The following is a 25082-nucleotide window of genomic DNA, read 5'->3' on the forward strand; positions in this document are numbered from 1 at the left end:
AATAATAAAGAAAATAGAGAAACGGACCTATCAGTCTGCTCGACTTAGCTAAGTCTCATGGTAAGCATGTGATCTGTACAAAAGAAACGACCCATCTTCAATGGCATTCATAAAACAAAGGCGTAATTATGACAAAAATAATCGAGTGCGAACGAAAAATAAATAAAGTAATAATATAGAAGAAAAAAAACAGTATATTATATTTATTTAGATAAAATAAAAAATAAAAACTTATTGTCGGCCTAACATGTTGGCTTTGTTTTATTTAAATCATTTTTGATAAATATAGCGACACAAATGGAGCAAACCTAATCACGCATGCGCCGTAAAACTATTCGCAATGGCGGATTAAGATGGCGGATTAAAATGGATGAGGATGAAAATAAAATACCTTAAATCTCAACCGGACGTGTACATTATTATCTCTTAATTGCCTTAACAGTTTCCGGTTTATTCCCCCCCCCCCCAAGTTTCATGCGTACATAATTTTATGCTGTGATTTAAAAAAAATAATAGGTCATTATTATTTCTTTATTAAAAAGAAGAAAAAAAGCGAGACTATAATATGAAAAAAGATATGTAAGCACCCCACCTAGATGTCGGCATGGCTTTTGTTTTTGTAGGTTGATCGTTATGCTATTAGGATGTTGTGCTTTATTTCTTCCTTTTCTGAGATGCCGACAACGTTATCGCTGACAGACTATTGAGTAAGTACGATTTTTTTTTCATCTTTAATATACACATACAGCGATGAATTTGAGGGTGACGGTGGGAGAACTATCCTCCTCCTCCTCCTTAATCCACATAAGTCATTTATTTATGATAAATATCAGGGCATCTATCTATCTATCTATCTATCTATCTATCTATCTATCATTATACTAAAAGTAAGTTGATCAATGTATATTTCTCTAAGGCATGCTTCTATATACTTTCACCACACAAAATACATCATACTTTTTTTTTATTTCCTTATTTTGTTCTAACGGGAGAGTGGATATCCTGCCGGATGCCAAATATTCTAACCATCCTTTTAAGTGCAGTTGTTTATATCTCTCTTGCACTTAGTTCACCAAGTATATTTTCCAGCTAGTTTTCATGAGTCCTGTTGCTCTAATAATCATTGGAATGGTGGGGATCTTCCTAAGATTTCAGTTTCTTTTCATGTCGCACATACGACCTTGATATTTCGTTATGTTTTCCATCTCCGCTCTGTTTTATGCAGCATCATTGGGGAAGCCAACTTCTATTAAGATTGCTTTTATTCTTCTTCGTGTGCCATATTACGATGTAGCTCCGTTTTCTAGGTATGTAGTTGTAGGAATTGCCTGGTTATGGTGAATGGTGTATGACTTATTTCCAACTGATTTTTCTGGTAAACATGTTCAAGAATTAGAGTGAAGCTTGAAAAGAAAATAAAAAATAATATATATATATATATATATATATATATATATACGCACACACAGACAGACAGACATACACACACACACACACATACACAAAAATAGACGTCTCAAAAAATAATAAAATAGACGTTTAAAAATTGTCCAAGACCAGTTAGATTAATCTGTACCTGACATGAATCCAGAAGGATTGGAAAGTACTCGGACTTACGACAAATATGGCGATTACATCAGCCAGTTCCTAATAGAATTAATAGACCAAAAAACCTTTATATATATATATATATATATATATATATATATATATATATATATATATATATATATATACTTTATTTAATCATATAAATTAATATACGAAAGTATAATTTTATGCGTAAACTTTAAGTATTTACTTCAAACGTGTTCAATACATAAGTAGAGCTAGGTAGTAAGTTATAAAAATATATATGGCAATTAAGCTACACAGAATATTCCGCGTTTTACCCACGCTAGGATTGATTAGGCTTATATATATATATATATATATATATATATATATATATATAATTTTATAAAAATCAACAGTACGTTCTCTACAGTGCAATGTAGAGGACAATATATTGTGGACTAAGTCACTGCGGGGAGGTATATGAAGCTTCTGCCTGGCGCACCACCGTCGGTTCCTAACAAGAGCAGGCAATTAATCGATTTGATTGAAAAATGATCGATTTTACCAATTTCAATGACAATAAAGTTATGGAAGAGTTGGACATTCGTTGATCCTCATTTAATCCCAGCCAACGTCGTGTATCCTTGCTAGTATATATATATATATATATATATATATATATATATATATATATATATAGATATATAGATAGATAGATAGATAGATAGATATAGATATATATAAATGCATATATTTATATATAGTTATAGATATATAGATATACATATAGTAAGGTAATTGATCATTTATAATTCAAATTAAAATTTTGCTTCATAAGAAGAAACACAACAAAGCCAAAAAATTGTACGATCGTTTCGGAAACGATTGGGATATTGAGATAGACATTAAGTCATGGACAATAATTTTAACATATAGTTTTTTTTAACACAGTCTCCTCATCAGCAAAAATATGTGATGTTTTTTGTTTTTTATAAAAGACACCATAAATGAACCTAGCATTTTTTAAGTAAGGCAGATGTATCTGGAAAATATTTAAATACAAAGGAAAATAGTTACTTATTGATGTTGATAAGCAAAGTAATATGAGTTGAGAGTAAAAATTAGAATAAAATTTTAAAGCTGAATTTGGTTTAAATATAAGGTTGATTATAATAATGGGTTTTTAAGAAAATTTAACATATATATATATATATATATATATATATATATATATATATATATCTTCTAATGGTTCGCCTTTTAAAAATCGTAATTATCGTCAAAGCATTCATTTGGATGTTAAATATAGCTTATAAATGCTCGAAATGTTGAATTTTCAAAGTGAACGCCAATGGAATATATTTAACGGCTAGAATACGTTAGTAACGCCTTACTTAAATTAAACATTAAATTTTAAAAAATAAAGGGAGATAATCGTGTTTGTGCTAGTAAAATGATCAAAGGGAGATAATCAGCCTTTATGCTGTTTTATATAATATAAAAGAATCTTATTGAAAGTCATTAAATAAAATTAATAATATTTTAATCATTTATTTATTTATTGAACTTAATAAAAATAGTAACATCCGAAGGTTAAATTTAAATAGAGATTTACATAAGATATAAAATAATGGTAAATATATCAGATAAACTAATAATAATAATAATAATGATCCAAATTTTATTAATAAAGTTATTAAATAATAAATTATAAATTTTAATGACTTATGATGGTTTATATTTGTTAAATCTAAACCAACGTTTATGAATGCATGGAGATAAAAGCTCATCTCTTGAATTTAGGAGGGTGGTTTTATTTTTGATATCATCATATTTTAAAATCTTAAGGGCCTCATATGTACAATATCTACAAAGTACACAGAATATGTCCCCCCCCCCGGCATATATACTTTATATGATCCTATTATTTCCCATTTAAAATTGAAGGAAATATTCTTATCATTGAGTCGCCAAATATGTTTAGATAGAGTGGTTTGGTTCACCAGGGAGGGATTTTTTAAAAGAGTGCTTGTGGTTTGAAATCCTATGTTTAATAAGTCCAGATGTGGAATCGAAGTAGATTGCGTTTTATTTGACTTCAACCAATCTACCAATCAAATACAAACCAACCCATCACATACCAATAAATTTGTCAGGTAGATTAGGGGCGGCATTGGTATGTGATGGGTTGGTTTGTATTTGATTGGCAGATTGGTTGAAGTGGGTGTAGTTATTTAATCGTGTAGTCGATCTATGGTTGTCATTAACATCATTTAAATCTGGGGTTTGTGATACTGTGCAGCTATAAACTACATTTTTTATTTTGCAGGTACCTTGTAGAGGGCATCTATTTTTTCTTCTACAGTTACAGCCTGCTATAGTTTCTGTATTTGTATTTAAATTTATATATATATATATATATATATATATATTCGAGGGTAAACAGTTGCATATGGTCGCTACAAACAACTATCTGTTTCAGTCAATGAAACTTCGTCAGGTGACCCTGAACCATTCGACGCTATATAAAAAAAGCCTGAGCTCTTAAAAAACTGACTGAAACAGATGGACGTTTGTAGTGACCATATGTAACTGATTACTCTCGAATATATATATATATATATATATATATATATATATATATATTGTAATATAAAGCTGAACATCTGTGTGTGTGTGTGTGTCTGCTCACGAATAGGCTCCTATATGTTGACTATTTTTAAAAAATGATTACATATAATGATAGAAGATGTATCGAGGATCAGGAATGGGTATGTTTGATCTGACCGAACGGTGGTTCATTAAAATTGTGGGGTCTGCGTTCGCGCCTGGTCCACAAAGTATGGAAATAAAAAATGGAAAAAAAAACGTTTACAAGGGTTTTCGAAATAGATGTACATAAAAATACTTTGATAAGTATGTTTCAAATTAAATAGGGATGGTATAATAAAATTGTGGGATCTGCGTTCGCGCCTGTACTCCATGGAAATATGGCACAAAGTTTAATAAAGACTTTTCATATCTATTTGCGTAAGTATACTTTGATAATTATGTTTCAGTTTGAAGAAATATGGTATAATAAAATTATTGGGTGTTCGTTCGCGCTGACCTCCATAGAATGTAAATATGTCACAAAGTTTTACAAGGTTTTTTAAAAGGGGTGAGGGTCCACGATAACACCTTAACTTTAATCTTAATTCACGTTAACTTTTATTTATTTTTTTTAGTTGAATCATATTGTGTCGAATAAATTCACCTCATAAATTCACATTCTTATTAAAGTGAAAGCCCCCAAAAATGTCGGAACTTTAGACAATTCTCCACACAAATTTTGCATAACTCTGTTTTTTTCCTTTTCCACTTGCACGTGGCACTCTTTCAAAAATAGATAAATAGATAAATAATAAAAAGTAAGAACTTTACTTCTTATCGTGTCAAAAGAAGGAAAAGATCCTACTCACGTGATTACGTGTCTTTTTAAAAACATAACATTTTTATTTTTATTTATATATCTGTTTAAATTTTTTTTTGTCAGTGTACTAGAAGGAATTCAGTTGATTACAACCCTTTCTGCGTGCTCTTTACATTACAATAGTACAACCCTGAATTCGACGGCGCAATACTACACCGTTCAATACTGTAAAACTGAAACGAAGCTATTCTGCTTGAAAAGGGCGCCATTTTCTTCTTATTCATATTTATATCGATTCTTTGCTTAAAAAAACTAAAGTAATTACATGTTTACCTTTTTAATATCCCATTTTGCTGTTTCGGATTATTTTACTAAAGTAAGTAAAGCTTCGTTATTTTTCAAAACTGTTTTTGTTTCTTTGTTTTTCGATATTTCGTCGATATTATTTAGTAAGAGTGCTTAGCAGAAAAGCCAACAAACGACTACTCAAAAAATAAATATACAAGAACTAAATGTTACCATAGTCAATAAAAGTTCAGTTCATGTCTTTTTTGTTTTGAAATAGTTTTTAATGCTCTTTACTTCAAATAATTCTAGCGAACCGAAATTAAAAATGAAATTTGAGGCGATAACTACTTAAATGCATTTTTATATAAACTACACATGCCATAATTGAATATTCCTCAAGCACAAAATAACGGAAAACATTAAAATATGTTTATAAATATTCCTTACGTTGGCGGAACTCTCTTAAATTGTTAACACAGAATGCTCAGGTGCCCCTCCTTCAAATTGAAAACGGGGCTCTCCATTTCAAAGTCGCTGCCATTTTAATTTTTTTTTTTTTAACCGGTTCGTGAATCGTGAATTAAGAAAAAATTTTTTTTTTTTACAAACTACTTAAAAATACAAACCAATGAACTTTTCTACCATAAAAGTAACTTTTATTGACTATGGTAACATTTATTTCTTGTATATTTATATTATTATATATATATAACATTTTCTCTTTGTAAGGAACCATCATTTTGTTGTTCACTCTTGGCTACGAATGGAAACAAAGTTGATATAAAAAATATATTTTCGCGAAAATTATCTTTACTTTCATCATATTTTGCTTAGGGTAAAATTTTTTAGTATGAAAACCTATTTCTTTACAACCCCCTCCTTTTCATAACCTATCATACTTTCATCAATCACAGTCCATTTTCTGTAGGCTGTTTTTGAACCCAGTCAACGACGGGTACTTCTGCTAGTATATATATATATATATATATATATATATATATATATATATATATATATATATATATATATATATATATATATATATCGAATCTTTATTTAAATAATATTCTTGGCCTTCGGGCCAAGATTAAAGTGTAGTATCTGTTCTTCAGATGCTCCACTTCAATTTCTTATTCTCTATCAGTGCAGGAGGAATTTTTCACGACTGAAAGAATTTTTATTCCTTTTCTCCTCGTTAAAAACAACCCTGGTGTCTAACTCTGTCCCGTGGGAGGCATTGTAAATAGGCACTATAAGCGTTATACGAAATACAATAATATTACATTTCTATTTTTTTTTTTGCCCCAGAACTGCGCATCTGTGGAACACTGTTCCGCTCGCTTGCTTTCCGATTGAATATAACATGGTTGCCTTCAAATTTAGTGTAAACAAGTTCTTGTTGAGCCCTCCCTATAAATAATCAAAGTTTACCTAATTTGCACCATTAGCAATTACTAAACTACCACCTTATATTCATTAACACTTATCCTCGAGTGGCCTTCGAGCCTTGATAAGTGGTGACTCTCAATAAAAAAATGTTTAATTTATTTTCAACATTTAAATCCATGAAAAGACATTTTTTACCCGCAATCTGTAAAACTAAAATGTGAAAATTGTTTTATTCAAATTCTCTAAAAGCCTTCAAAAGTAGTTTTTAAATTGAAAATAGTCAAAATTCAAAGTAACTAATCCGTACAAAGAACAATACTTATACTAAAAACGCAATGGAATGAATTTTGTAAAAGACGTACGAATTTCATCGATTTTTTGGTAGGCATGTCTTGACTTGGCGCGCTACCGATACAACAAAATGTTTAGAAAAAAAAAAGAAAGAAAAAAACGCGTTTCTTTCAAAAAAAAAAGAAGAAAGAAAAAAACGCGTTTCTTTCAAAAAAAAAAAGAAGAAAGAAAAAACGCGTTTCTTTCAAAAAAAAAGAAAGAAAGAAAATAACGCGTTTCTTTCAAAAAAAAAAGAAAAAAACGCGTTTCTTTCAAAAAAAAAAGAAGAAAGAAAAAAACGCGTTTCTTTCAAAAAAAGAAAAAAAAAGAAAAAAACGCGTTTCTTTCAAAAAAAAAAGAAAGAAAAAAACGCGTTTCTTTCAAAAAAAAAAGAAGAAAGAAAAAAACGCGTTTCTTTCAAAAAAAAAAAGAAAGAAAAAAAACGCGTTTCTTTCAAAAAAAAGAAAGAAAGAAAAAAACGCGTTTCTTTCAAAAAAAAAAAAAGAAAAAAACGCGTTTCTTTCAAAAAAAAAAAAAGAAAGAAAAAACGCGTTTCTTTCAAAAAAAAAAAGAAAGTACCACTGTTACTTTATCTTTTAAAGTTAAATCAACAGTAGGGAAACTAAGCATTATAAAATAGATTTTGAATATAGAATTAACAAATAAAAATTTTAAATTAACAAATTAAAATAGTTCAGTTATATTACGAGTGTCGTGCCAAAAGTAAAACCTCTTATATTCTTAACTTAAAAAGTTCAAGAGCTACGAAAATGCGAGTGGTATCATTAACACAAGCGACCTTTTATTCCCCAGAATGTATTTTTCTGCACAGTCACCATCATTCTCAATTGTACTTCTGCCAGGAATTCAATGACACATCTCTGCTTCTGACGCACGTCTATGCCAGGGATTGCTTGCATAGAGTCTCACATCGTCAATATCTGTAAAAGTGACATGAAACTTTCAAATCATGAATGCATAAGTTTAGTCATCATAACAATGAAACTTGTAAACCCTCTGATTCATTCTAGCGGAATAAATATAGAAGCCATTACTTATAAACGCTCTTCGTACTTTAAGAAAGTTTATTATTAGGGTTTTATGTTTATTAAAGGGACGTAATTTGATTTAGACACTTTTGGGGCCACTTGTGTTGTGGAGACATTTGTTTTCATTTTGGAAAAGTTCTACACAGGAAAAGGGGAGACATTCCATGTTTTTAATGATTTTTCAGCTAAATTTTTAACTTAAGCATTAAATTAACGAATTAACACGACAGAAAATATTAATTATTGAAACATTTATTAAATTAAATTTTTTTTTTTTTTTACTTTTTTTTAAACGTAAACAGTTTTTTTTTTCTTAAACAAAAATGATATATGAAAAACGAACATTTTGTTTTATTAATTTATATTTCCAAATAAATTAAGACAATTAGTTTGGGGTAGTTTTTTTTTTTAATTTAATTAAAATCAACATTAAATCAACAGAACATTTTACAAATTATTAAATCTATGATTGGTTCAGTTTTTGTTGTTGTTGTTGTTGTTGTTGTTGTTGTTGCTGTTGTTTTGTTTAACTATGTTTCTTTAATTTAGTATATTTTAACATGCATATATTTTCTTTTATTAACAAAATGTTAAATTTAATTCAATTAATGTTTCGATAATTAAAATTTCCCGTTTTGTTCGCTCGTTAATTTAATGAACTTGGTTTTGATTTACCTACAACATTTTGCTGAAAAAAAAAATCATTAAACTTCTGAATTGTTTCCCTTTTCACGTGTATAACTCTTCCGGAACTGAAAACAAATAACTATCATTAGCGATCTAAGGTATATTAGTGTGTCCTTTTGAGCTACGCTTCCATTTTTTTTTTATTACAACACGTTTGTGATGTATTAAAATATAAATTATTTTTCAAATAGGAGCTTCCACTTTTTTCTAAGATATATTTTTTCATAGCAAAAATTTTTCTTAATTTCAATAATTATTCTCATGTAAAATAAATCGTAGCAGAAAAATTTCAAATCTCATTTTAAACTAAAATATCTCATTTTCAGCCAAAAATATGGTTATGATAAAAATATCTTAAAATAATTGGAATAAATTAAACCAAATCTATAAATTCATACTTTTTTAATAATAATAATAATAAAAATGTCCCTTCTTTTATTTAGAATGAACTGGATTTATTCACATTAAAAACCGACGTCGTGTCACATCAAGTCCTCGTAGGGAGGCCATAAATGTAAACATTTTGTAAAAAAAAAATCACTAAAATCTTATATTAGTCTTCGATATTTGGTTCAGTGGGCGTCTTTATATTAATACTAGCAGCCGCCCGGCGTTGCCCGGTCGTAAAATACACATAAATTTTATAAACATTCAACTTCTTGTAAATAAAAAAAAAAAAATTCTCAAACTGAGATTGAAACCAAAACCTAAAGATAGTGAGCCAAGCACGATAGCCATTAAGCTAGCTTGATGCGATATTTAGAAAGTGTTTTCAAACATACTTCTTTTTAACATAAGGAATCTGTGCTGTGAACCATTCAGGTATGCGCATTTGTGAAACAATTGACAAGCAGGTAAAAATCCGATTACCCCCCCCCCCTCATGCACCAATTTTTTTTTAATTTTGATGCTTAGCAGCCCTTTTTTCCAGATGAAAACCAATTAAAACCTTTTCCACATGTCTGAATACCCTATACCAAATTTTAAGTCTGTAGATAAAAAATCGTTGAGTATATAGGTTGAGAAGTGTTCTCTTACACATACATTTTCACTTTCATAAATATATATATATATATATATATAGAAAATAGTGTGCCTATTTCTCACGTGTATGTGTGTTTGTCGCCCCTGCGTGACTTACACGTTCCTTATATTTACTGTTGATTGAGTAGTTATTGACATGAAAAATGCAATAGCGTAAAGTACTAAAACGACCTTTTTTAAAATAATCTTATTAAAAAAATTATATTGTTACTAAATCAAATCCATTCGAACGCAATGTCTTTTCGCAAACAATTCAGCCATTTTTAAGTTGTTTTAAATCGAAATATTGAAATTCAAGTAAAACCTACGGTATCTACTAAACTGTTATGTCGCAATAATGAACATATCCAAAAATTACAAAAAACGATTAAGTAGAAAATTAATTATTAATGAAAATGGCTTTCGAAGATAATTAACGAACATTGAATTTTGCTAAATTTGCCTAAGATTTTAGAAAATTATTACCTCCCTTGTTACGAGTCGAATTCTCCGGGTTTCTTTTTCTTTTCTTTTTTCTTTTTTTTTTCTTTTCTTGTTTTTATTTTAGCAAAGCTCAATTTTTGGTAATTGTCTTCAAAAACTAAAAATTACGAAAAAACGACAAGGTAGTAAATTAATTATTGAATTAATTTTCTACCTTATCGTTTTTCGTAATTTTTGGATATGTTTGTTATTGTGGCATGACAATTGAGACGGATAGCATTAGTAGTAACTAAAATTCAATATGTCGATTTTCGCTCTAATAACGAAAAAGTACCGCACTAAGACTGTCGAATAGAAAGTAATTTCTGTCTTTTAAATTTGTATTAAATGTTAAAAAAATATAATTTTGTGGAATTTATTTCCATCCAATAATTTTATAAACGGATATTTAAACACCATTGCATTATGTAAGATATAATTTACAATCTTAAGTTTGCGTTCTTAAGGAAATTTGCGTGTGTGTCAGAGAGCGAGTGTGAGTTTGTTTCCTATGGACTCGAAAACGGCTGGGTCGATTTTTATGAAATTTCACACGAAGATAGTTTATGTGCTTAGATAGATTTTGTATCAGAATGTCTTCGATAAGTATCGATAATCGAAAATCGAAATACTCCGATGAAAGAAAGAACAGGCGATTTTGACTACAGTTAACACCATACACAGCCTAACATCACAAGTGCATTTAGAAGGTTTATTACCACACAAGACCGATATATAAAATCAACAGTAGATTCTTTCATATGACAGGGGTGCATTCAAAATAGATATTTCTGTTTAAAGCACAATTTCACAATGATACTTGACTTTTTCATTTAATTCAAACCATTATCACTGCACATGCAGTAAGGTCAAGAATTTAAAACCAGCAATAGGTTCTTTGATATGACAAAGTTGCATTCGGAATAATTTTTGTATAGAGCACAATTGAAGCATGATACTTGACTTTTGCATTTTAAACTTTAGTTTAAGCTAGTGTATAAAACCAATAGTAAATTCTCTACAGTGTAATGTAGACGTTAATATATTGTGGACTAAGACACTGCACGGAAGGCTTTAAAGCTTCCTCTAGGTGCACCGCGATGGGTTCTCAATTAGAGCAAGCAACCTACCAATTTAATTGAAAATGAACGATTTCACCGATTTTGATGAAAATAAAAAGATGGGACTATGAAACATTTGTTGATCATCATTCAATCCCGGGCAACGTCAGGTCTCCCTGCTAGCACACACACACACACACACACACACACACACACACACACACACACACACACACATATATATATATATATATATATATGTATATATATATATATATATATATAAGAGAAAGAAAATTAAAACTGTAAGTTGAACTTTACAATCAAAACTTATTGTTCGACTGAATACTCCAAAAAACAATTTACAAAGTCCTTATTACGCGGAGTTTCAAAGAATGCTATTCTTGTCATTCTTCTCATCAAAGGACATAAAGAAATCAGCAAATTATATGTGTAGCAATGCTAGAATTTGCTAGTTAAGGCATTAAGTGAAACTGCAATTTATTGTAGTTATAAATTGCCAAATAAAAAAGTATTGATATTCATATTAAAAACCCCTTTTTCCATTTATTTAAAACTAGCCTCGGTGCCTGGCGTTGCCCGGGTGTTTGTAAGTGTGTGTTTAGCAAAAGAAAATAAAAGGTTGTCGTAGGCAGGTAAGCAGGTTCGAACCCGTGACGAGAAGGTGGAAAAGAAAGTGGAGGTGTATGTAAGGATGTTGGCTGAGCAAAAAAAAAACAAAGTGGTAGTAGGCAGGCTCGAACCCGGTACGAGTGAAGAAGGAAAAGAGCGTGAAAAAAAAACAACAAAAAACGTGACGTCTTTGCTGTTGGTCCACCACTAAACCGGAAGTGACGAAGGTTTAAATTAAGGTTAGTCAATCGAAAATCTCGGCGATAAAAACGACCCCTCCCTGTAGAAAAGCGCCCAGTTTAGGATGAAGGAATTAATGGTTTTAGCCAATTTTTCGATATTTGTCGTCCGAAGGGTCGAACTTCAAAACGATACAAAGCTTATGAAAATCCGTCGCCTCTGTCGAAAGTTTTAGGCAGACATACATACATACATACATACATACATGCATACATTTTAACAGACAGGTGAGATTTATATAATAGAAGAAAATACAACGTTGTTATATATGGTTCGTAGGATTTGCATTTATCTGCAAAAGATCTACCTGATTTGCATATCTTTTAAACATCCATTTTAATTAATTCCCTTTTAGCCTTTTCAGTTTTCTTGTTGGATGATCATCTTTAGTTAACTATTACGTGTAATCATATTCATGGCGAACATTCTACATTATTTATACTTGCGTAATATTGGCGTAAAAACTTTACAGTGAACACAAAGCCCTTTATATATATATATATATATATATATATATATATATATATATATATATATATATATATGCGTGTATGTATTTGTTTAAAAAAATTTGCCTACTGAACTCCTCTGTCAGTTTTTGGTCTACAGATATGAAACTTAATATATAGGGTATTCGAACTGATGCAAAACTTTATATTTGGGTTTTAGCCGGGGAAAATTCGTGCAAAAGTCTGAAGAAAAAAAAAGAAGTAATTTGCCAGGTGATGGTCGAACGACAGCATTACTAATATACATGCGTAACGTAATAGCTATTGGTTCATGTTTTAATTTTCAGCCTTGCAGCAAACATGTCTTCAAAGCTCAGGCATTTTTTTAAAACTTTTTAAAGCATTACTATTATATATATTGGGTTCAGCATAATATAATAATGAATACGAAATCAAAATATCATATTTAAGCGTATTTTACGACCGGGCAATGCCGGAAGGCCTGCTAGTATATATAATAATTAAAGTAAAAATATTTGACTTGAATTATCTGAAGAGAACAGCAGGTTAATATTATTGTCCTGTCGATTGAAATAATTTGTAATGATTTAAGCAAAAAACACCCGAGGTTACAATAATAAAAACATAGACATTCGGACAGGTTATTTGCGGGCATCGCTTCCGTGGTTGAGTGGGAGGACTGCCGACTGCCAACACGACGGTTCTAGGTTCAATCCTTGGCTTGGGAGAGGTGCTAGTCTAGCAGCACTGATGATCTGTGATACAACGAAATAGGACTGTATGTCGATGACTACAAATATATATATATACATGTGAATAAAAAGGAAAAACCTAAAAGAGTAAAAACAAAAATAAAATCAACGTTTCGTCCCTATTTCAGGCGAGGATGTACAGGAAGACGGTCATATATCACATGCGAAAGAGGAGAAGTTCAGTTCTCTTTCTGTTCTAGAGAGAAAAAGAGTTTTTCTCTCCAGAACAGAAAGAGAACTGAACTTCTCCTCGCATCCTCGCCTAGAAATCCTGATGATGTCCCCTGAAATAGGGACGAAACGTTGATTTTATTTTTGTTTTTACTCTTTTAGGTTTTTCCTTTTTATTCACATAACATCTAAAGCATCATTTATATTTTGCTTTATTTTATTCATATATAAATCTATACATATATGTATATATATGTGTGTGTGTGTGTGTGTGTGTGTGTGTGTGTGTGTGTGTATTGTGTGTGAGAGAGAGATCGTTACTTTCTGTTACTTGATCACTGTAAGATCATCTTTTTTTTTTTTTTTTTTTTTTTTTTTTACAAAGTGATCACCACTTATCAAGGCCCGGAAGCCACTCAGGGATAAGGGTTATTGCAAGTACATTACGTTAGTGAGGAGATTTGCTGAAATGTTTACTTAAGGGGGCGGTTCATTAGGAATTTGTTAACATTGGACTTGAAGACATCCAAGTTGTAGTTCGGAGGGAAGCAGGCAGACGGAACAGAGTTCCACAGGCGTGCAGTTCTAACAAAGAAGCTTTGTTCATGGAATCTGCGTTTTGATTTAGGCACAGATATAGAGTGGGGGAAATTTTTCACAGTGGATTCAGCTAGACGGGTGTTTTTCGTGAAAGATTGGCGAGGGGGGACCAGAGATTGGAGTTCAGACGAGCATCTGCCATGGAAATAACGATAAAACAAGGACAGGCTCGCAACGTCTCTTCTGTGGGAGAGAGGTTGCAGGGTAGAGAAAAGGGCATCCCCCACTAAGCCACGAAGTCTATTTTGTACTCTGTCAAGGCAGGATAGGCTGTTTTTAGCAGCTCCTGCCCAGATATGGCAACAGTATTCCATCCTTGGACGTACTTGGCTTTTATATAGATAGAGAATTGCATTCGTAGTGAGATATCTTCTGGAGCGGTAGAAGGATCCCACCATCTTTCCAGCGACCTTGGCAACAGACTTGATGTACGTGTTCCATTTCAGATCAGGAGTAAAGGTCAAACCCAGAAGCTTGTCAAAACACGGGGCCTCACCCAGACGAGAGCCATCCATCACAATTGATGCCAGATGGAGATCAGAGCGTTGATGATGTAAGGATAGAAGTTTGGTTTTGGATGCATTAAAGGTAACCAGCCACCTCTTCCCCCACTGAACCACGCGCTCGAGATCAGAGGAGAGAGAATCAGAGAGAACTTTGTCATTTACAGCCTTTGATGTGTTGCCGTAGATGGTCGTGTCATCAGCATAGATGTCAACGAATGATTTAAGTATGTGTTTAGGGAGGTCATTGATGTAGATCAGGAAGAGAGTTGGGCCCAGGATTGACCCCTGAGGGACTCCAGCATTTATATTGCAGGCCTCCGATTTTTGTCCATCTACCACTACTCTTATGAGCCTATCGGAGAGAAATGATTTAATGATTGAGAAAACATTTCCAGTTATACCGTAGCTGGAAATCTTGTGAAGTAGACCCTTATGCCATACCTTGTCGAAGGGCTTTGATATGTCGAGAGCAATTGCCCTAGAAAGGAAGCCTTTGTCAAGAGATTCACTAATCCTGTGGGATATAACCGTCAGCACATCTGCGGTAGATCTTGCAGAGCGGAAACCATATTGTGTGTCACTAAGAAGGTTATTCTGTACTAACAGTTAAGCTTCATTAATGTTAAATTTTGTGGCGGTGAACGGTATCATTATTGGGGTATGTTCCTTGCGAATGGAATCAAAGACGGCTTTGTGGCGGTGTTAGAATCCTGCGACTAGCGTTGATCGTCATATCCTGCTCTGATGATTGCTTAAGTCTGAAACACTAGTGTAAGTAGGTATAAAAATTTTATTTTTACCCCCCCCTCACCTTATTGAGTGGAGCACTGTTGTAAAAGGATTTCACCTGCAACTTAATTGTCTCTTTGATGTTCACTCTATGATTTGCTAGAACGGCAAAATTTACAATTTGTCAACTTTTTGCTTTCTTGTTTATTATTATGCCACCCGGCTCCATTGTTTGAATCTGTTCATCAGTTCGTACTTCGATGTCCCAACGGATTTTGTGATTTTCGTTTTCCAATACTGTCTCTACGCAGTGCTTGTATTATTTGTCAACATGTTTGAAGTGCAGTCGTTTGCAGAGTTCTCAATGTAGTTTTTCCAAGCATCATGTCTGTTCTTGTACTATTATTATTTTACCCACAAGGAGTAGTCACACAAGCCATCTTCAAAAATTTATGTTGTCTGAAGTCTCCTCAGATTTCCAGTACTGTCCACAACTTTCGATAACCTTTACAGGTGAATTTGTGTTATCACAGCAGCCGCTTACCATTGATTTCTCATTGGCAGCGACCATTGGTCTTCACTGTCATTTGGGTGACATTAAGCCTCTTCAAGGTCCCAGTCCTCTTTGCACTCGTCCTGTGGAGATCTGGATCGTGCTTTCTCTCCGCGGTCTTTCCATCCTCCTTGACTCACCTCACTTTTTTGGTGTGGTGCCGCCCCCCCCCCCAAAATGGGGGTCCAGCAACTATATATATATATATATATATATATATATATATATATATATATATAGAGAGAGAGAGAGAGAGAGAGAGAGAGAGAGAGAGGGGGGGGGGGAGAATGTACCCATCTAACCAAATTGAATACAAATTTTAATTTGTAAAAAATATGGCAAAATCCTATTTCAGTCATTTATTTTTTTATTTTTTTCAAAATGTCTAAATGTTATTTTCTTTTCAATTAAATCATTTTTCCTAACATGGGCCAATTTTATAATATTTTTTCCGGTTTATTTTTATTTTATTTTTCAAATTATAATGAACGTTTAATGTAGGATCTGTTATTTACTTTTTTTTTATTCACTTCTTATTCAGTGAAGAAGAGATTTTTTTCTAGACTGCAGCATTTATTTATTTTGTTCCAATTGTGACTTCCCTTTTTGGTAGGATATATTTTCTCCACATTCAAAACTGACCTTATGCCTAACTCTGTCCACGATTGTAATAACTGCTGATTATACACTATTTTCCTTTTAATTCGTCGCAGTCTAGAAGGAGTATTTAAAATTATAATGATGAACCAAGTTTACCAGGGTTTTTTTTAGAGCTATTTGCTTTATTTTGGCTAAACTGCCTTATCTCCCCTTTTCGCCTAAACTGACTTGGCTTATCTCCCTTCCGCCAGATTTTTCTGTTCTTACAGACTGCCGTAATGTTTCCCCAGTAGCAATAGACTTATTTTTACAAAAAGCACAATAGCAGTTGTCCTACACGATGAATTATCGTAATTATTTTTATATATTACTATTTTCGAGATGACAATAAGATAAGTAATATTATTTTTTCTAAAAACGATATATTTAAAAATTCGATCTGTCTGATAACTTAACAAGCACCGTCACTGGTTAAAATTTTTTTATCTGAAGTCTAATGTCTACCGTGAATGAGATAAGTGTACTTCCGTTGTAGGCAGGATTAGGATCAAGAAGTGAAAATCAATTATTACTATTCCCCCTCTAGTTGAATGAAAATTTTAGCTGATCGACCTTTTAGTTCGATTCTTTGCGAAACCTTCACAATTCTTCATCGCCATTTTAAATAATAAATTATCTCGTTTATATGTAATTTTATATTGGCTCAACTTACGCTGAAGTGCCATTCATCACACGGCGCTATTTTTTTTTTTTTTTTTTTTTTGTTTGTTTTATAGAATTCTGCATATTTTCCGCCATATGTTGTAATATAACAAAGCCGAATATCACAAATATTCATGGCCTGGGATGTTGCTTTTGCAGACGCGTATAAATCACTGAAATGTTTTGTTATGTTGTGGCCCTTTGACTATGATCACAGGGTAGTATCTGTGTCATGTTTTAATAGGCAGTGGTAAGGGTCAGAACGATTATTATGATTAATTGTTAAATTATTTAGGTTAAAAAGAAAGATGTTTTAAAAGAAAAGAATGTCAGTTAAAATATTTGCGTTAAATATTTAACTGAGGAATTTTGGTTCAAGGAAAACATGTTATGAATAGAGAAAAAAACATTTTGGCTCAAGGAAAACATGTTATGAATAGAGAAAACATGTTATGAATAGAGGAAAAACATAAGCAAAGCTAATTGGCATTTGGTTTAGTAAATAACGATGTGGCTTGCGTGACAAACAAGATTGTCCACTCTGGCTTACGTAAGAGACACGTAAGCCATGAGAAATCAGAATTAGGAGTTAGTCTGTAACGGGAAGTATAAGAGACCAGTTTATAATTAGCTAGCTATTGGATTAGTTAGTGGACAGAAGTTGTCTCTGTGGTCCGTTGGAAGCATCTACGGACCAACTAATGAAGATGTAAGGGGGAATATTAAAGGATTTAGAGCTGCAAACTCCGAGAAACATTTGGAAATAAAGATCTGGAATGATAACTCGGCGTTTTGGGTGTTCCATTCGAAAGAAGATGCCTTCATTTCAGGTGCCTGCCGCTGGAGGAGAGAAAGACAATGAATAAGGTAGGTGACCTGTCGGGGGTCAAGTAGACAAGGGTGTTATTTGTCATTGTCAAAGACTGTCCATTCATTGTCCCATTCATTATTGTCGTGAATATGCGAAAACATCCACATACACATAGAAAAACTATTAAATATACACGTAACATATCAACACGTAAAGACACCTCATATAAAAAGAAAAGTAACTGTTTTTATAATTCTAACCACTAGACAGTACATGAGCATCGGTTATAGAAACAAGTAGACCCGGAATACATCGATACAGTTATATAAACATGACAATATAACAGTCTGTCGAAATGCTAATAAAGAATTATCTAATTTATAATCGGATTTAGAACGTCTTGTGATTCGTTTTTATTTCAGTTCAAAAGTACTTTAAAAGTTTTTCTACATTCTAAATCCGATTATAATTACGTAACCCAATACTCTACGGACTAATAATAATGTTGTCATTGCATTCCTTCCTTATTTAGTTTACTATAAATATAACAATTATATATATGATATTTATTAAAACATCATATTATTATGGAGCTTTCGTGTCTGTCTCCAATCGATGTTACGTCACAATTTTCTAATGCATTACACCATGTGCTCGAAGATTTGTAAACTGGGAATTTCTTTAATACTAGTTGGTCTACCCGATATTTCCCTGGTATTCTATCACTAAAGTTAATATTTAATGGAAAACATCTAATTGGTAAAAGCAAAAAAAGCTTAGGGGAAAATACAAACAACTAGTGTATATTCTTTTATCAAAGATGGCAGAAAAATGATGCTTCGCTTGTGTTCACAATAAAATATTTATAAAATCATAGTAATATAATTGTTAATATATAAATATATATAATTGTTAATATATAAATTATGATTATTATCGTTTCTGATGGCATAAAGAAATAAAAACGCTCATCTTGGATATTTTTTATTTAAAATGAAGGATTTGTTTCCAAATTTTTTAGAGGTTCTCTGTCTTGCTATTTGCTTTCTCGATTTCCCTCACTACATAAAATGGTTGGATACAGAGATTAGAATCAGGAACGTGATTTATTTGCTTAGTTTTCGATGGCAAGATGGATACAAATCCTATATTTGATTTTTCACGGGTTTGTATGTGACTATATACCGGGTGGAACGATATGATTGTCGCCCTAGAAAAGACGACATGATTCCATTTCCGTTGGATAAAAGCCGGTTTTCTTTTCTTTTTTTTTGTTGCAGACCATCTACTAGTTGGCCAGTTGTGTACAAATTCTAAGAGCGATGAGCCTTCTATCATGTCTGAAAGTGACACAATGTTAAACGAGCGAGATCGGAGATGCGCCACTGTACAACTCATGCTCTCTACCGATCAAGGTTATGACAACAGGACCATCGCCAGCGCCCTCGAAATGCATCGCTGGATTGCCACGAATAACAGAGACGTGTCCAGGATGATGAAAACAAAATTTCCAGCTACGGTTATGGTCTTTGGTGAGGTTTCAAGTGAGGGCCACATCATGTCACCTCACATCTTCGAAGTTAGCTTGAAAGTCAACACTAAAGTATACCTGGGTGTGCTGAAGAGTGTGGTGATCCCTTGCTGCAATCAAGTGGCCGCTGGCAGACCCTGGGCATGGCAGTAGGACTCGACCGGCCCGCATGTTGAAAGAGACCCTGGCATAGCCGTTAGCATTCAAAGTATGCAAAACATGTTTAGTGTTGACGGCATGGAATGAGTGATTTAAAAAAAAAAAGAAAAAGACATATAGAATTGAACTGAAAAGATATGATGTTTCGTTTCTTTTGGGAATAATTTTATAATGTATAATTTTTAGAATTTAAAATGTTGGATGTTTGTATGAAATGAAATGAATGTTTTTTTTTTTGTTTTTTTTTATTTGTTTATTGGTTTATTGGTTTATTTTATTATCGATATTTTTTTCTGCATTTAATTCCAAATTGTGTTATTTTAATAAAAGTTTATTGATTAAAGGAGATAAATTGTAGAAACCGTTACGTTGTTTTATTGTTTGGGTTTGTAATGAGTATCATATAATAATTTTAATGTTGAATCTGTAAATATGAAAAGTAAATTTATTAATGCACTCATTTGGTCTTCTTGACGACTCCCAAGGGAATAGAGTATTACCATGACCAGATAGGATTAACACTGAAATTTGCATATGCATTTATGTAGTTTCTGAGTTGTAGTCAGGCACACATAAGCAGACAAAATTTTGATTTTCCTTGATATGATAGATTGTTTCATTTTTTTTTAATTTCAAGGTTAAAATGACAGAAGAAGAAAATTCACCGGAAGCGGAAGAGGATACGCCTTTAATTGATATTTCAATGACGGTAAGTGCAACAAGAGTTGTATGAATTTGAGTGTATGCAATATTGAATGACCTTACGCCAGACTTGGATGAGATCTCTGATGGTTTGACTTCCTACGCCTCTGACGCAGGAAAGAGCAGAAATGTGAATTTATGCCATCGAAGTAGTTTATTTTCACAAATAAAAAATAATGGTTCGGGTGACAACTTAAATATTGTTAAATCTCGCTTGACTGAATTAGCCAATAAATTCAGTCAATGCAATATTTCTTCTCGCCATTTTATTTGGCAAAGTAATCATTTCATTGCGGCTAAGCAATTAAAATGCAATAATGAGATTTACATTTCTCGCCCAGATAAAGGCAACGGTGTAGTTATCCTTGACCGTCAAGACTACATTGCAAAAATGCTTTCTATTCTTAACAATGATAGCAAATTTATCTGTTTAGGTTCCCTGGACTCTGATGACACTCCTTCAATTGAAACCAAGCTTCAAAATAAACTACTTCGATGGCATAAACTTAAATATTTATCTAAGGAAGTTTATAATAATATCCGACCGGTGGGCTCTCAACGCCCCAGGATTTACGGATTGCCTAAGGTACACAAAATTGATACTCCATTGAGACCAATTTTGTCGATGGTAGGTTCGGCCCAACACAAGCTGGCTAAATGGCTGGTTTTAATTCTTGAACCAGTCTGTTCTTTTTATTCAACACATTGCACACCTGATTCTTTTCATTTCGCATCGACTATCAAGGAGCTTCCTCTTACCGCCAACAACTGTTATTTGGTCTCCTTTGATATTAGCAATTTGTTTACCAATGTCCCTCTTGACGAGGTCATTGACATATGTGCTGATTTTCTTTATAGAGGCCCTGGCCCCCTCCCCTCTTTTCCTGAGGCGGTGTTCGTTGAACTTTTGGAACTTGCTACTAAGTCAGTTTCCTTTAGTTTCAACGATGTGATGTATCGCCAGTTCGACGGTATATCGATGGGATCACCCCTTGGCCCAACTTTGGCCAATATTTTTGTGGGTTTTTTAGAACAGACGTTGTTTGACAAGTGCCCTAGACCAGCATTTTACATGCGTTATGTTGACGACACTTTTTCTTGTTTCGCAACGCATGATGAAGCTATGTCCTTTTTCCACTTATTGAATAATTTACACCCTTCTCTCAAATTTACGATGGAGGTGGAAAAAGATAACTCCCTTCCTTTCCTTGATGTGTTAGTTTCTAAACGTGGGCTTTCCTTTATGACATCTATTTATAGAAAACCCACTTTTACTGGTCTTTATCTTAGTTGGGATTCTTTTGCACCCACAACCAGGAAACTAAATCTTATTAGAAACTTAACCCATCGGGCACTTGCTATTTGTTCCCCACCTTTTATTGATGTGGAAATTGAAAACATTAAAAGGATTTTTATTACTAATGGATATCCACCTCCATTAGTTAACTTAGTTATTAATAAAAAAATTCAATCCTTTTCTGAGCTACCAAAATACGGTCCATGTAGATTTCCGGTATACCTTAGGTTACCCTGGATTGGACTTGAAGGCCAACTTATTTGCGATAAGATTTCCTCTCTAGTGTCTTCTAATTTTGGTGCTCTATCGCTCCGTATTGCCTTTTCCACAAAAACCGCCTTCCCTCATTTCGTAAGGATGTCTTGCCTATCTCCCAAACAAGTAATATTATTTATAAATTTCAATGTCGGTGTGGTGCCGTCTATATAGGCAAGACGACCCAGCGTCATCAGGTCAGAATCGCCCAACATGTTCCCCGTTTCATCCGGGATCATCAACCTACTACCAGAAAATCTCAACTGATAGAATCGTCCATCGGCCAACACTTGGTCGATAAAAAGGAGTGCGGTCTTGTTTTCTCTCCGGAGTGTTTTTTCTGTTTTGTACCGAGGACGCACAAAGTTCCACCTGTCTGTCCTCGAAGCACTTGCCATCATTGCTAACCCCCCTACTTTGTGCAAGCAGAGAAACCTCCGGCTTCAGTTAGAATTATTTGGGTAGTCAGTTTTGTTTTTTTTTGTTTTTTTTTGTTTTTGTTTTTTTTCTTAGCCTCCTCTCCGTTCGTATTCCATATCACTACCAAATATTCTAAAAAAATAATAATTTTCAGACTTATGACCCTTGAAAATGTTTGTCTGAACGAAAAGCGCTTTGGGTATATTTTAACGATCGTTTTTTAATCGACTTATTTATTTTATTTAATTGTACATATAATTTGCCCCATTATATATATTTTTTTTTCTTTTCCTCACCCCGGTTTCCATTTTTTAGTTGATTGAATTTACGATATGGTTCACTTTTTTATAATTATTCTAAAATTTTGCCAATCGAATAAAGTTATATATATATATATATATATATATATATATATATATATATATATATATATGAGCAAACAGTTTATAAAATATGTTAAAAAACACTTTGAAATGAGTTAAAAACATATTTAATCTGAAAAGGAAACACTTGATAAGTGGATAATCCTTAATCCGCGGAGTTTCGAAGAAATACTCTCCTTCTCATCAGAGGGTAGGAATTAGCAAAATGCGGGATCGGATTTTGCATGCAGAAGTATTTAATGAAACAACAACTAAGTCAAAGATCTTACTTGAAAACAAAATAAGTTAAGCAGAGGGAATATGGTAAAGAAAAAGGTGATTACACATGAATGGATAGTCTATATATATATATATATATATATATATATATATATATATATATATATATATATATATATACGTGTGTGTGTTTGTGTGTATTACGTATGTGTGTTTGTATGTATGTGTGTGTGCATGTGTGTCTGTATGTATCTGTGTGTGTATGCATGTATGTGTGCATGTGTGTGTATGTATGTGTGTATGTATGTGTGTGTGCATGTGTGTGTATGTGTGCATGTGTGCATGTGTACATGTGTGTGTGTATGTGTGTATATGTAAGTGTATGTGTGTATATGTATGTGTGTATATGTGTGCATGTGTGTATGTATGTGTGTATGTGTGCGTATGTATGTGTGTATGTGTGTATGTATGTGTGTACGTGTATTTGTATGAGTGTATATATTTATGTGTGTATATACGTATGTATGTGTGTACGTGTGTATGTGTGTTTGTATGAGTGTATATATGTATGTGTGTATGCGTGTGTATGTGCGTGTGTATGTATGTTTGTGTATGTGTATGTATGTGTGTATGTGTGCGTATGTATGTGTGTATGTATCTGTGTACGTGTGTATGTGTATTTGTATGAGTGTATATATGTATGTGTGTATGCATGTGTGTATGTGTGTTTGTATGAGTGTATATATGTATGTGTGTATGTGCTGTATGTATGTGTGTATGTATGCATGTGTGTATGTGTATGAATGTATGTGTATGAATGTATGTGTATGTGTGTATGTGTATGCAACAAATACACGAAACAAAGTCTATAGAAGTATGCAAAGTAAATCGAAATGAAAATGGAAAGTAGAAACTTCCTCCAATCTTAGACAAATCTTTGTTAATAATGTAAAAACTTGCGGGACCTGTGGAAATTCCACGGGGGATTCATTCATATGTTGCCATTCTGTAGATGTTCAGCGTAAATAGAGACACTCTGATATTATTGTAGCTCTTTTGTTAAAATTGCAAAAGTATTTATCTAAGCTAGCCCGAACGCCCGGTAAAGCCCGGTCGTAAAGTACGCTTAAATATGATATTTTAATTCTTGCATATATTCGTATATATTATTATAGCGGTAATGTTCTATCGATTTTTATATGTTATAAAGTTGCGATTTCAGAAATAAAAAATATATATCCATATGACTTGGATGCATTAGCTTGAATCGAAACCGAAATAAAAACTAATGAAAAGAAAAATATATAAGTATATATATATATATATATATATATATATATATATATATATATATATATAGTAAGTAATTTATAAAATATATATGGCGATTAAGCTACACTGAATATTCGGCGTTTCATCCACTCTAGGATTCGTCAGGCTTATGCGCGAATTCTGTGGTTGTTATCGTTAGGCATTTAGACGACCCATGTAAATTATGCCTTCATGAAAAATTTGCTATCCTGTATTTAAAGAACCCCAAAATCTATTAAACTGTAGAAGAGAAATAGCAAATAACTGTGTTCACAAAATAAAATTTACTCTAGGATAGCGATACAAAATAGTTTTAAAACTAACAAAAACAATAGAAAATAAACAAATAAATTAATTAGATAAACATAAATATACATAAACGATCACACATATATGTATGTATATATATATATATATGTATATATATGTGCATATATGTATGTACACATATGTATATTTACATATAAAAAAAAAGAAAATGTCTGCCTTAAACCACTAAACTAGTTTTAAAACAGATCCTTTGTTCGATAAAATGCATGCCCATTGGCTGATAGGAAGGGGCGCGGTGGATACTAGAAAGCTGATTGGCTAACTAAAATCCTCAACAGAAGAGGACCATATAAAAATGATAAACAACCACAGAATTCGCGCATAAGCCTGAGGAATCCTAGAGTGGATGAAACACCGAATATTCAGTGTAGCTTAATCGCCATATATATTTTATAAATTACTAACTAGCTCTACCTACGTACTGAGCAC

The 25082-nt window shown here is 32.5% G+C and overlaps 1 protein-coding gene across 1 annotated transcript in view; it reads left to right on the plus strand.

The window, feature by feature from the left end:
• Nucleotides 1-217: 217 nt before the first annotated feature.
• The window catches only part of LOC145248353 (uncharacterized), a 69139-nt gene continuing 44274 nt past the window's right edge, over nt 218-25082 (plus strand). The window contains exons 1-2 of the mRNA XM_080110272.1: nt 218-707; nt 20374-20445. Coding sequence (XP_079966398.1) covers nt 20380-20445 — 66 coding nt within the window. The 5' untranslated portion in view covers nt 218-707; nt 20374-20379. The remainder of the gene's footprint in view (nt 708-20373; nt 20446-25082) is intronic.

This window comes from Euprymna scolopes, chromosome 26 (genome assembly GCF_053919585.1).
Source record: "Euprymna scolopes isolate OS-2025 chromosome 26, ASM5391958v1, whole genome shotgun sequence".
NCBI lineage: Eukaryota > Metazoa > Mollusca > Cephalopoda > Sepiida > Sepiolidae > Euprymna > Euprymna scolopes.